The sequence below is a fragment of the Nannospalax galili genome, unplaced genomic scaffold, assembly GCF_000622305.1.
Source record: "Nannospalax galili isolate Female #2095 unplaced genomic scaffold, S.galili_v1.0 scaffold547, whole genome shotgun sequence".
In the NCBI taxonomy this organism is placed as follows: Eukaryota; Metazoa; Chordata; class Mammalia; order Rodentia; family Spalacidae; genus Nannospalax; species Nannospalax galili.
This window is the reverse complement of record NW_008355824.1, coordinates 406,592-422,037: the sequence shown is the minus strand read 5'-3', so window position 1 is coordinate 422,037 and position 15,446 is coordinate 406,592. Positions and strand designations below refer to the sequence as shown.

Sequence of the window (15,446 nt, the reverse complement as noted above, 5' to 3'; positions counted from 1 at the left end):
ATCAAAATACAGATACGTTATTTGTTCAAAAGGCCAGCAGGACTGAAAACACACACACACACACACACACACACACGTGTAGTAAACACTGCCTTAGTAGGTAAAGGATGGGGGGGCCGGTTCAATGTCCCCCAAGTGGGGCTAGAGGTCTTCACTTTCTCTGTAGATTTTCAGTAGTGAAATCCAGGAGATTGGGAATTTTTGAGAACCAAAGACTTTAAAATTGGTTGTGGACTCTAAGGAAAATCAGAAAGAAAGAGTAATGTTGGAATATCAGGTTGAAGTGGTCTTCTTCAGTTTATGTCACTAAGGCAGAAGGGCAGAATTTTTGGATACATATGCAGTTTTAATTGCTTCTATCCTGATGCTGTGATCTGTAACACATGGTGTTAGACTTCCAGTATCCCCTAGCAACCACTTGGTGGAGACAGTGCCCTCTGAATGTAAACACTATAGCTCCTGTTGCAGAATAAGCAGATCAGCCAAATGTGAAGAAAAATAACCTCCTAAATCCTGCAGGGATGGGTGGAAAATAAAATTCCCCAAAGACAAGACTTACAAATGAAGAGAAGATGTTTTAGGATTGTGAATAAACCTGTGGCTTTGTAATGCAATGTTAGGGTGAGACACTTCATTAGGAACCAAAGTTTTCGTTACCTGTTTTAGCCCTTACAATAGGAACACTTATGATTCCTATTTTATTATAAGAGGAAACTGACTCAGAGGCACTGAGAATTTCTGGGGCTCCAAGCAAATCTTGATAAGCTGAGGCTTAAGCCTATAGCTTCTATCTGTAGGTCCCATATTTCTTTCAACTCAATTATAGAGTTTCCTTCTTAAGTGTGATACAAATTATATTTTATTTCTTTCCTAGAACACACAGTGAGAAGTTTGCAAAAAAAAAAAATAGCTTGTTGACCTGAAGGCAATGTAGTATAATACTTGTAAGAGATTTAAATATAAGCTTAGAGGCAGTATTTAAAGAATAAATTGTTAATCCAAGCTGGCCTTCATTGTATTTAAATAAGAAAAGCCTAAAAATGGGAGTTATGAAATTTATATTGTTAGAAAGGAAACTATTTTGTAAGATTCTTTTTCTGAAAGTAATGTAATCATTTCTTGTCACTCATAGTCAGTCAGTCAGTATTATTACTCAGCATCTGGGAGGGAAATCTCCTATCTTCCCCACAGAAAAAGGCAACCCAAATGAAGAATAGTGATAAATTCTAAAAGGAAGAAAAGTACACTACAATTGGGTATTAAAGAACTTTAGTTTGTAGTTATCCTCTGACTAGTTTCACCAGAAATTGATCCTTGGTCATTTGTAGCTTGGTGACGATATTGGATCAAGGTTTTGACTCTGAGTGACAATGTCCATCTGGCCATGTACCTGTGGAGAATAGTTAAGCCTAACACTAATTCCATTTTAGAATGAAGTCCTCTGTGAAGGTGGACATTAAAAGAAAAACATAAGGAAAAGCTAAGTCCAAGTAATTTATGTGTTATAACAATAAAGTCGTTTTTTTCTTTTTCATTCAAACTACAGGACCCTGTCTCCAGAAAGCCTCATTAATGAGGTCTGGGACAAATCTCAAGAACCTTCATGTGACACTTCTGTGGACAACACTTAGAGAAAGGAAATATTGAGACCGTTGGAGAAAAAAAAAAGAGTTCATGTAATCAATCTACATCAAGGGAAAAAATCCAAGAAAATATAAATGTTATCTTTATTGTTGAAAGGGGTTTACATAGAATTGAGCCTTCTAGAAACCCTGAAGCTATGTTTGCCTGGAAGATTAAGGCTTCTTTCATCATGTGATTAACACATCATTCATCATGCCAGGATTGTGGCATTCCAACTTCCCAGCAATTTTGGAGAACAGCCTTCCCACCATGAGTATGTATCAGTTTGCTAAAAATTTATTATTTATATAACCTAAGAAAGTTAGTGATTTAAAAATCCTACCCCTCACTTTGAGGCATTTATAGCTTTATAGGTAGAGTTCTTGTCCTAACACTGAACAAAAGACCCCCTTTCAGGGCGGCATTTAGGTTCTGCTCGGTGACTTTGGAATGTTGCAAATTGCACTGAGATTAAGTTCTAAGAGGGCAATTGAAGGTTAGTTGGGTGTTTCATGAAAGAGTTAGGGAGAGGTTGACAACGCAAACAGATACGCCCAGCCATTCAGCTCATCCCCAATCATTCCTAAAGTAGCTGTTTGCACATGTCAAGATCTTTTTCTGTTAGATGCTTCCCAACCAGCTTCTTTTATAATAGACTATGTTTTCACATGAGGGGATTTCCAGGTTGAACTTCAAGATTGTCACTGAAGATTGGTAAGTGGAGTATATTGATATAGCTCTTGCTCCCAACATAATGCCAATTAAGCCACTGAGAAATAAAGGAACCAAAAGCATGCTATGGGAAAAATTAGATCCTGCTGTTTTCTCCTACTTATAAGGGTATAATAATAACATGATTTACTGTTTTATACAAATACCTTTAGCTTTAGTATGGCTTCATTAAAATTGCAGTAGCTACAGGGATAAACTCAGGTAGAAACAGAATAGAGTGCAATTGCATTTGCGCTTCTAATCACACCAATGACCTCTGAGTCTGTCACCAGCCTGCCTGCTCTGTCTTCTACACACCAGGACCTTGCAGACATAGTGCCCATTTTCCTGCAGATTTCACTCCTAGTGTTCTTGACCCTCCCACTTCCTGGTAGCCCCACTTTTCTGAATCTCAGTTATCCTTCAGAATCTTTCTGGTAGGACCATCATTGTGGTTTAATTGACCCTTCATCCTCAGGCTGTTTTTGTCTTAGTTTTTCTCATCCATTTTATGCCTCCTACATATTATATAGTTATTTATGTGAATATATCATTTCTTTTATCAAATTTCAGAGTTATGCATAGAGATAGTGATTTTGGTTTTATATTCTACAGTATCTAGCCCAGTGCTTTGATAGGTATACAATATGTTTCTACTGAATGAATGAATGATAGTGAGAATTTTTGTATCAGAAAGCCTTGATTTTCCAGGAAAGTTTTATGAGAGTTTTAAATGCATATTTTATATCAGACTGAGATTGATGCATCTACACAGAAAAAAATTCATATTAATCATTTGAATGGATTTTTTTCTTCTTATGGACTTCTTCCTTCAGTTTGTTTCCTTGTGGAAAGTTTCTCCATCATGAGGCTACATTTGTTAAGAGCAGCAGTTATTACCACTTTTGTTTGCCCGCTGTACACCAAGTTCAAACTTCTTTGCACTTGAGCTCATTTGCTTCTCCTATTAACAACTGGAGGTGAATACTATTATTATGCACATTATTTGGATGAGGAAGTGACTTGCCCAAGTTGACACAGCAGTGAGCCATGGAGGGAGGATTAGACCAAGGCTGGCCAACTTCACAGTTTGTTAATGCCCTCACAGCAATGACCTTAGGGTGAACACACAGATAGGTTCTTATAAGGGCTCCTGGCCACATGGGCAGTGAGCTGTGCCCAAGTTGGCCACAAACTTCTAAGGTTCTTTCAAAATTAAGCAGCATAATTTTCATTGCTTTTACTCCAATTCATTGACAATGTTATTGTGATTACTTGAAACTCCAGATGATGATGATGATGATGATGATGATGATGATGATGTGTGTATGTAGTGTGTGCCTGCATGTGTGGGGAATCCAGAGGTCAATGTCAAGAGTCTTCTTCAATCACTCTCCGCCTTACTTTTGAGACAGGGTTTCTCGCTGGACCTGGAGCTCATTGATTCAGATAGACTGGCTGTCTACTGAGATTCACGGATCTTCTGTCTGCCTCCCTATTGTTATTGGGATTACACACATGAGCTTCCATGCCTGGATTTTTTAATGTGGGTGCTGGGTATTTGAACTCAGGTCTTCTTGCTTGCACGGCAGGCACTTCACTGACTGTCATTTCCCTAGCCTGTCCAGATGTTTTTGATTGAAGAAGTCATTTATAAACCCTTCTCTCAGGCTGGATGGAACATAGTCAGCCTGAGCACCAAGTAATGTTCATAGCATTTTCTAGGTCTTCTGTGATAAGCTCTACTTCCCCTGGCTTTGAAACCAGTGCTAAGTTTACTGGAGAAAGGAGCTAGATCCAGTGTCATCTGAGGTCTGCTTATGTGGGTGGAGTGACAACTTTCTGACTACCCTAAACCAGTAGGTAATGAGATCACCAGATAGGGTGCGACATTTGTGATGTTGTTGGCCATCTCTTTGATTGCACTATTCCTTTTCAATGTTTCTTCATAGAATGCAGGAAGGAAACAGATAAGCATCTGTGAATAATTGCACAGCCAGTTGCAATGTACTGGATAATCTTATCCCCAAACTGGCTAATATTCCCAAGATAAGAAGTCAAAGTAAATTTATGGAATTAAAGGTTGCAATTAAAGATTATAAAATGTGATAAAGTGTTAACTTTTGGTGTACAACAAAAATCTAAGCCTGCAAGTTATCTCTTCTTTTTCATTGTTGATGGATTTCTTACATACATACATACATACATACATAATTTTGATTAAATTCACCCCTTTCCCCCTCCAATTTCTTCTCTATTCCCCCCATTCCACCAATATTTCTTCCCAATTTCATGTGCTCTTTTTTAAAACCGACCAAGTCCACTTAGCTTCATGGGTATAGGAGAAGCTACTGGAAGATGGGTAGCCTCTCAAGGTCTGCATCCTTAAAGAAAATTGACTCTGCCTCCCTCAGCAACCTTCTGTTGCCAATAGTTCTTCAGCAGGTGGAGAGCTTCAAGAGCCACTCCCCCATCCATGCTGGGATTTTGGCATCCGGATCTTACGCAGGTCTTATCCATGCAGTTGCAGCTGATGTCATTCATGTATGCAATGGTGCTGCCATGTCTATCAAACATTGTTTTACTGCAGACATACAGTGTTTCTGACTCTATGTTCTCCCCAACATTCTTCTTCTGAGATGATCTCTGAGGCTTGGTGCTATGTATGCTACCGGGAAAGGAAACTAATCAACAGTCTTACCAAGCTGTGGATCCTGTGAGTTAGAATCATGACTAGCCTGGAAAAATGTGCCCACTGGTGTATTATTGGAGTAAACAGCCACTTTCTGATTGGGTTTAAAGCCAACACCACAAGATGGAACTCATGTCTGATACTGCTACCTGAGTCAAAAACTAGTGACTTACTAGGTCATAAGCCCTACAGGAGAACTAAGTACCATTGTTAAATAGTAACAAATGGACACAGTAATAAATTGCCTTCCAAGTTCTTATCTTTATACCCATAGATTATTGCTTCTTTCAACCCTCTTCAAAGAAGCTTCTTTTTACAGTCGAGGGTGATTAATACAAAGACCCGCAACTAGTCAGCATGCAGAGAATAAGAAACTGAAGTGTTCAGCTCTGTATGGGATAGGTATATCACAAGCATATTTAAAACCATGAAACCCAAAGCAAGGGAAGGAATGCCATTATGTACAAAGCTCATGTCTTCACCACGCTTGTCTTTAAAAACTCCAAATTGGATTATTCTATGAAAAAGAAAATAATTTCTTTTAGCCTCTTTTATGATGCCCAATGTTGTTATATTTGTTAAATAAAGAATGATGATCTAAATAGATTATCTGGAAGAATTAAGATTGTGCTGTATTTATTTATAAGTTTGTCAGGGTTAGAGATGGCTCATATTGTTGCCCTTCTCAGAAAACTTTTCCCAAAAAAACATTCTCATGCACATCTTTCCTCTGCTATGGATCATTTTTTATATACTTACATATAAAATTATATTCATCAACCAGCATCTGCTTTGTATTAGAACCACTTCTATTGCTGTTTTCCTCATCAAGGACTGATACCAGGAAATAAGGATGAAGACATCTTTCTATTGTAATAACCCCAGTGTATTGGTTAAAAAAAGATGATTGAGGGGCTGGAGAGATTTCTCAGTGGTTAAGAGCATTGGTCGTTTGGGTTCGAATCCCAGCACCCACATGGTGGCTAACAACCATCTAGAAGTCCAGCTCCAGGGGATTCAACACCCTTTTCTGACCTCTGTGGGTACTGCATGACATGGGTACACTGACACACTTGCAGGCATAACACTCATACACATAAAATAAATAAAGAAAAGAAAACATGATCTAGCATAGTACAGAGAATTAAAATTTTAAATGAAGGTTGAATTAGATTATAATAATTTTATCTTCCATTTTAGCTGAGTCTCTTCTTGATAGAATTATTTGCTTGAAAGAGGCCACCTTTGGAGTTACCCACAAGGTTCAAACTTACGCTCTGTCATTTAATACATGTAGACCTGAAACGCAGAGGCTTGGTTCTCTTATTTTGGTAGGATAATAATAGAGCTCTTGTGATACTGTGAAATATATAACGGTTAGCTTTTTCTTTGTCAGGACTCAAATTAAACAGATACATATCTCCCTTGTCAGCCACACCTGGTGTTCAGTTATTGAAGGAATGCAAGACTGAGTACAGTCTCTTTCCATATCCAGGTTTTCAACCTGTGAAAATGAAATTTCTTGCTAGTTTCTGCTTATAATAAATTATTATTATTGAGATAGGGCTTCACTATGCAGCCCAGGCTGGCCTCAAACTTATGATTACTGTGATCGGAGGTGTGCAGCACCATGCCTGTCTCTGCTTTTTTATTTATTTTATTTTATTATTTTATTTTCAGTGTCTTCTTTCTAGGCATAATGGCATAACTCAAATCCAAGTAGTGGTCAACTTTTGTGTCTCTTTCTTGGTATGATTTCAAATTTCAGGCTCCCTTTAACACTTATTGAATTTCAGTTTATTACATATTGACAGTTGCTTTTCCTCAGTAACACTGCCTGCACCTGAGCCAAATCTTCCACTTATCCTGTAAAATTGAATAGTATTTAAAATCTGCTTATTTGGGAAACACTGATATTGTGAGATCTACAATGACATCATTTGTGAATTTTTGACTTTACAGTGGTGTGAAAGTTGGAAGTTCAGTAGAGACAGTACTTTGAATACTGGAATTTGATCTTTTCCTGAGTTAGTAATATGGGCTATGATACTACCTCATTGAGCTGGGCAACGATATTCTACAATGTTGTGTGTTTAGTTTTTTTTTTTTTTTTAGTTGAACTACTTAGTAAATGACCTGAAACATCTAAAAGGTGTATATATTGGGCTTTATATTAGATAATTTTGCCCAAATGTAAGCTAATGTAAATATTCTAGGTACATTTAAGGTAGTCTATGCCAAGTGATGGTGTTTGGCTAGTTAGGTGTATTACATGTCTTTTTGGTTCATATTTTCAGTGCATGATGAACTTATTGGGTATAACCTGACCACAAGTTGAGAATCATTTTTACAGGTGGCTGATTACTAAAATCTTCTGTACAGGATATGATAGAATAGCTATATCTGTCATCCTATCTCAGGGAATTGGATGAATTTTAGCAATATTGGAGCATGAACTCACTTTACTTTTATATCTCCACTCCATTCAAATCAGTAAAGCCAAAATCATGAGGAAGAACAGGATCTGCAATGTGTCTTTCTTGGTGATCTAATTACTGTCCATAGAGGAGAGAGAGAAGAATCTGGTTCTACTCATTAGGATTTAGCAATAATAAAGAGGAGTGGCTCAGGATGAGGCATGGGCTCTTCCTGCAAGTCCTCTAAAGCAAACTTTGCTGGGGGAGGGGCAAATGTATCATTTAAGTAAGAGTGAAATATTACAAAGCTTTTCCCAACCATGGGGATCCTTCTTGCTCTTCTTTGTTTTTGACTTTATCCTGCAGTATTGTCCTTTACATACAATTTAATCCTCAATTATAGCATGCCATACTGCTCAGCTTCATGTGTGCTACTCACATCCCTTCCTGGAGATTGCAAGCAATTTGAGAAGGCAGATCAAATTTCCTTTCCTGAAAAACCTATGTATTAAGAAATGCAATGAACTCAATAATCATATTACATATTGGGAAAAGCTTACGTTGCTTAATTGGTTGTATTTGAAAATTGGCTCATTAGGTGGTGTCTAACCTGAATCCTACCTAATACCAAATTTGAAGGCATTTGCTAGATGTATTGAAGATCTAATACAAGAAGCAAAATGCTGCACTTGTGACAACATGCACAAAACCTGTGCAAATCCAGCTAGACAAAAGCCCAGCATGAGCATGAAAGGGTGGAAAGAGGCAAGAAGCCCCAGTCCTAGCTGAGTCTCGACTGGCAATTGATAGACACTGGCAGAGGGAGAGTCAGTTTTCCTTCCTGGTGTGACATCTGGTAGGTTGATCAGATGCCAAGGGATAGATCTACTCCCAAGAACATTTGGGAAACACAGATTAGACTTGATAGGCCTTTAAAAAGAAAAGACAAATGATAGAGTACATGGAGTTGAGGGTGGTAGTGGGTAGTAAGGTGTGGGTGGAGAAGCAGATGGAGTCTTAATTACATTGTATGTAATTAATTATATTATATGAAAGTTAATAGAAAAAAATCAGACTAAAATACTTTTATGGTTGACAAGCAGGGAAGAATTTTAAAAGAAACTACAAAACAGTTATAAGGCAAAGAAAATTGGGGTTTTAAAAATAATTATAGATTTCTATTTCATCATCGTAATTAATAGAAGACAAAAGGATCAGTGGAATGTCCACAATCAACATACTGTTAATACCTAGAAACTATATGTAACTCCTGAAAAGCAATGTAAATGAACAGACTAAAAAACAGAAATATAGGCAAAGGCTATGTTCAAGCAATTTATAGAAAAGCTCAAAAAGATAATATGTATAGAAAATGAAGCACAAATTCATTAGTAATTAGAAAAGTGCAAATTAAATAATTTGGGCAAGGAAAGACTGCTACTTTGTAGCTATTAGGTTGGCAAACAATGCTGGGAAAAGGAAAATATTGCCAAAATATATTAAGTGGGCTGAATATTTGTGTACCCCTGTTATAGTTTGAATGTGGAATGTCCTCAACAGCTTCATGTTTTGAAAGTTTGTTCCCCAGCTGTTAACACTGTTTGGGAAGTGTGGAACCTTTAGGAAATGGGGCCTCCCTGACCAAAGTAGGTCACTAAGTGCAGGCCATTGAAAAGTATACCCAGTCACCCAGCCCCTGGTTCCTGGGCTGCTTCCTGGTCTGTACTATCAGCCGCTAGCTCTGCTCCTGTCACTAGAATGTTCTGTTCAAGTGCATGGGGCCAAGCAAGGTTGAACTGAATCCTCTGAAACCCTTAAGTTGTTTCTGTCAAGTATTATGGTCACAGTGATGCAAAATAACTAATGCAGAAGGTAGCTTGGTCTCAGCTATGCAAAAGTAACAAATAATTCTCCATTCCTCTCCTTCCCCCATAGTTCACATGAAGTTTGAACTGCAAAGGTGATAGCATGGAGAAAATGGACCTAGGGGAGGAAATTTGGTTATGAAATGCAACTTCCATAAATGAGAGTTCTCGTTCCCCTTCCACCATGTAAAGATACTGCATGAAGATAATTTTCTATGAACCAAGAGACAGGCCTTCACCAGACATCAAGTCTACTGGTGCCTTGATCTTGAACTTCTGAGCTTCCAAACTGTTTGAAAGAAAAGTTTGTTGCTGAAATCACTTAATCTATGATATTTTTATTATAGCATCCAGAATAAACTAAGACATCACATGCTGGCAAAGAGGTGGGGACATGTGAATCAATAAACACTGCAGATTGGAGTGTATACTGATTTAAGCATTCTGAAGAACAATCCTTTATCAGTTAGTGAAATTATGCCCAATGAGTCAGAAATTCTGCTTCTAGAAATACTTACACTTATCAATAACAGGATGAGTAAAAGTCTGTTTAGGGCAGGATTTTTTTCGGATGACTATCACATACATAGATAAGATCTAAACTATCATGGAACAGTTGATAGCAATTAGATGTAAAAGTAGTAGTTTGGATAGTTCTTTCAAAATGTTCTGCATAAAAACAGGATAAAGTGAAAGTGATTTATAACACAAAACATGAGTTTAAAATATGTGCACATAAAATAGAATATATATTTGCAATAATAAATTCAAACAAAAGAATATTCATGAAAAAAATGGTTGCCTGAGGGGTAGTGATATGGACTTTTTTTAATTGAGACAAGGCACCTTACATTATGTACCTTACAAGTACCTTACAACAACAAGATAAGGCCTTACATGTACATTTGATACTAATGTGACTATTTAACTCAATTTCTGCCCCAGAGATCTTGTATTCCTAGACTGACACATAACTGACCTGTGAAAGTCCATTTTCAAATTCAGTTTCTATTATACATGACACCTCTGCATTTCTTTCATTTCTTTTTAAGATTTCTTTTTAAAATCATCAATTTGTTTCAGTGAAGATATAATTTATTAGCTAACATAAAACAACAGCAATAACATTGAGTGTAGACTCAATAAAACAAATGTCAAGTTTCTTGATAAACAATAACATTTCCTATAATTCAAAGAATTTTTTTTCAAATAAGGCATATGTGTATATATGAGGAAGTTTTATGAGGAGTTGGGGAGGTATTGGAATACACATACACACACACACACACACACACACACACACACACTTCATTCTGGTGTTCCTTAAGAACTGATTGCTAATTCCATTTCCCCAGATGTCTGGATATAAAAGAATGGAAAAAATATAAAAGGATGGAAGGGCATCCATTAATCTGTAAACATTATTTGTTGGGAGATAAAATTGCAAGATAAAAGATGCACAGTTTAATGTTTATTGATAATATAGATTAGAAACATGACCTGTAATATTTTTGTGAGTATGCTGTAATCTGCATGCTGCAGACAAGAAGCAAGTGGAAATGACAACCTATCTGAGAAAGAAAGGAAGCTTTTTGAGAAAAAATGTTTGCTTTGACTGAAATAAATTAACATAACCATTATTTATTCCATTTTAAATGACCATGGACTCTGCGCATGCTTTTGACAACTTAAGCTGAGATGTTTTGAGTGGGGATTTATGGACATTCTCAACAGAACTTTATACAACTGGCTATACTTTCTTCTTTGAGGGAGAGTCCTGAACTTTAGCTTTAACAAAATTCTTAGTATTAAACACAAACATTACATATTAGGTCTGGGCTTTGTGTCTTTAATAATGCCTTTGAAAAGAAAATTGGATATTTTTTGTTGTCATTTCATATCTATTTAAAGGTACTGTATAATGTTTCCCTCCAAACTTGGCAGGATCAATGCATCTCTCAGCTCTCTCCAGAGAAGCTTCCTCATGCAGCAGATGCTGTACTCACATGAACACACAGCAATGGTGCAGCATGCACAAGTCCCATGCAAACTCAAACCAGACAAAATCCCAGCATAGATGTGGGGAAGTGGGTAAGAAATCCCAACCCAACCTAAGGAACCACTGGCATGTGACAGCTGCTGAGAATGGGAGAGTCAGTCTCTTTCAAGGATGGGACTCTTGCTAGGTTGACTAGGTATCAGTGGATGGATTCAAACTGAAGGACATTTGGGGACATAAATTAGACTCTATAGCTTTTTAAAATATATAATAGAGTACATTAAATTGGGCAAGGGCAATAAGTGGAGGTGCAGATAAGAGAGGGAATCTAAATAACATCAAAATATATTGTTTGAAAGTAGCTAAAATAAAGGTTTTAAAAGGCCACTATTTTAAGTAAGTAGTGTAGCTGTTGTTAGACTTTTCTACTAGGGAAACCTGCTAGGGAAAGTTTGGAGGAGCAATAGGCTGGATTCCCTGGCATCAATTCCTCCATCTTTAAAGAAGATATTTGCATCAGAGTTCCCATTCATTAAACAGGTAGATTCCCTTACTCCACTCTTTCCACTTACCCATTCCATGAGATACAGCATTAGTTGGCTTGGGGTGGGAGGTACTAGAAATCTGTGAGATTACTATGATGCAGGTGGTCTGAAAGCTATGTTTTTAGAAATAAAAGACATATTCCACAAAATTCTTGTGGTAATTTATGAAAAGGAGAATTTTGTCTGACTTACCAAATTTTCATTCGTCTCCCTTAAGTCTTTAAACTGATATAAACTCTTTCCTCCAGAACTGCAATTGACTTGAGTACCTGAAATTATAAAAGTTCCATGATAGTATTCCACTTTCTGGCCTGTGATAAAAATGATAATTAAAATATTACATGATTTATGCATAGGCTTCAGGATCTAAGACTTTGCTATAAAGGGGCTGATAGGAAGACTTAATGTATTGCCAAACTTCTTTCTAGATGAATTTCATAAAAATAACTAGGCCAGGCATGGTGGCACATGCTTTTAGTCCGAGCACTTGAGAGGTAGAGGCAGGCAGATCTCTGTGAGATCAAGGCCAGCCTGGTCTACACAGTGAGTTCAAGGTCAGCTGGGGATGCAGGAGGATCTTGCCTGTCTCAAAAACAAACAAACAAACAAAAAAACCAAAAAACAGAAAACAAATGTGTTAATAATACCAGCTGACATTTATTGAGTGTCTACTCTCTGAATAGCACTGTTCTGTGCTATTCACACATATTATTTGATCATTCGTCCAGCTCTCTTAAGATTGGAGTTACTGGAGCTGGAGAGATGACTCACTGGGTAACAGCACTGGATGTTCTTGCAGAGAATCTGGGTTGGGTTCCCAACATCCACATGGTAGATAATGACCATCTGTAACTGCAGTTCCAGGGGATTCAACACCCTCTTCTGGTCTCCACAGGCATTGCATGCAGTGACACAGGTGCATTTACATGTATGCAGGAAAAACACTCATACACATAAAAAAAATTAATGATTAAACTTGCCTCCATTTTATAGAGGACACTAAAACACAGTAGCATTAAATAACTTACTATTTGTTATACAACTCATAGGTGACCTATCCAAATTTTGAATCTTATAGTATGTTTCTAGAGCTTATGCATTCATTGCTACTTTATTTCCTGTTTTATTGACGTGCAAACCATCCAGGAGTAGGGATAATTGAACATTCTTGTGTATGTTTCTTTGTAGCGACATACCAAGGCACAATTAAGAAAATACGAAGAGAAAGGCTGTTAGAATTTGTAGGTGAAAACAGTGTGTTACAGGAAAATTAATTAGATCTCTGGTCATCAGTAAAGAAAAGAGAGTAGAGCTAATTATCAAACCTTACTTTTGCAGTAAGGATGCTTTTGAACAATCAAATAAACTGATTTGTGTATCTTTTGAAATTAGTAAAAACTACTTTTGAGGTTGTAATATGTGGCCCAGGAATCTGTAGAAAGCTTTTTTCATCTCTTAATAGATGGCATTACCTTACCAAGTCTTTGAAGATGACAATAGATAACATTATTCAGGTAGTGATCTTGAACTTGTCATTTTTATCACACATGTATATAACGTGAGAGTGTCATTGTAGAGATTTATCAAATATGTAAATGGTTTATAATTTGCAAAGAAAGTTGCCATATAGAAAATTTCAAAATGCATTATTTGTGTTATTATAAATACAGAAATAAATAAAAGCAAAACCCTTGACTATTGTTTTGGGAAGGTAGTTTTTTTTTTCTACACATAAGTGATACTATTGTGTCATACTTACAGCTTACCCATGATTTTAAAACTCATGATTTCATTAGACATGTGATTTTTGTGTCCTAGAAATTCTGGTGGGCAGAAAAAAAATGGTCACCAAAAAAGTCAATTTTGATTGCAATTTGCCATTTTTCATCTCAATAGACAATGAATAGTTAGAATTGCTTAGTATGACTACAAATAGATCACTTACAATGACCATTTTATATTATATGTAGCTTCTGAAAAAATATTGTAACCTAAACACTTCAAAATTTGCATTTACTAGTAACACAGTAATTTTTGCTGATGAAACAACAGAGCAAGCTTTAAATATTCTAATTGAGGACAGTCTCAGGTAAAACTACGGATTTCATTCACATATAAAATCATGGTGTGCTATGTGGGAAGATGAGACCCTTAATTTTACCTACCAGAGACTAAGGAGTGAGTGAGAAGTCCAGTGGTCACTACCACCACCATCAAGGACAGCACAGTGAGGACAGTCACCCATGGCTTCGGATCTCTGTTTGGGGCACCAAATCTTACTGCTCTGAAAAAAAGGAAGGCCGTTGGTTACTCTCTCAGTGGTTACTGGTTTTCTAGTTCTCTTTGAATGAATTCACATTGCTCTAGCCTGCCTTTCGCAGCAAGAAGACATTTGCCTTCTCTTATTTCAGTCCTGTGAGAAGATATTAAAAAGTTTAAACTTATGATTTGAAGACACCTCTGTGATGGCGAAGTTGAATTGTTAGCAGAGAATCCAGTCTTGCACATTCTTGAGAAAGACCAGTCCTCCTTTTCCAATGCTTTGTTATAACTTATATGTCTATCTAAGGTTCACAAAATAACTTCAAATATACTCTGTTATTTACCTTTTAGCATATTATGAAAACTTTCAGACATGGAAAATTAGAAAAGTCTAAATAAATATATTTATCTCATAATTTTATCAACTAACATTTCTGTTGTAGTTACACATTTTCACCATTGCATTATAATGTGAATACAGACAACATGACCTTTCACCAAATCATTGCTATAAAAAATTAGAATATTTCCAATATAATCAGTAAATCATTAATACTTCTAAAATTGATATTTCTCTAATATCAGCTAATAACCACACCATTTTCAAATTACTATTTGTCTTCATAACATTTATAATTATTTTCTATAAACCAGGGTATAATCTAGGATTATATAGAGTACTTTTGTCTCTTTTAGTCAAAAAGAGTCATTTCACCTTTGTAAGTCTACAGAATATTGACCTGTTGAAGTGATACAGCCAAGCAGTCTTTAGAATGTTCCACCTCTGTACACGTCTGATGCTTTGTTATAGAGTCAATCAACTTGTTCTTTTTAATTTCTTCATATCTTGTTAGCTAGAATTTATACCTAAAACCTTAATTAGGTTTTGGTTACATTCATTTGATGAAAATACTTCAATGAGGTAATATGTACTCATAGTTCATTAAAACAGCAATAGAGAAGACTGTCTCAAGTTTGGAAGAAAGACTGTTTCTTTTCTCTCACCTTTGATCAACAACAGTGTTGATCATGTCGTATCAAGTATTTGCACACATGTTCACCTGCATACAAATGAGAGGAACTCCTTGATGGTCTATACTAGTGTCTTGTTTGTCTTTCAGCACTAAGATCTAACAAGGTGCCAGTACAGAATAAAACACTATAAATCTGTGTGAGTCAAGGAGGTATTAACTAAAGTTACATATGCATAATGAGGTCCTGAGAGAGGATACTTGATTTATTAGTGTCAAGGGCCAGGCCATCTAGCTCTATTTCTACACTTTCAATGATAGTGGTCTTTGCTTATATATTCTATCAGTATTTTATATATAT

The 15,446-nt window shown here is 36.5% G+C and overlaps 1 protein-coding gene across 1 annotated transcript in view; it reads right to left on the bottom strand.

Annotated features, from left to right (window-relative positions):
• Tmprss11a (transmembrane serine protease 11A) overlaps positions 1-15,145 on the bottom strand; it is a 38,288-nt gene extending 23,143 nt beyond the window's left edge. The window contains exons 1-3 of the mRNA XM_029556494.1: positions 15,120-15,145; positions 14,018-14,142; positions 12,045-12,163 (exon numbers count right to left, since the gene is read on the bottom strand). Coding sequence (XP_029412354.1) covers positions 12,045-12,163; positions 14,018-14,142; positions 15,120-15,145 — 270 coding nt within the window. The remainder of the gene's footprint in view (positions 1-12,044; positions 12,164-14,017; positions 14,143-15,119) is intronic.
• Between the last annotated feature and the right edge of the window lie 301 nt (positions 15,146-15,446).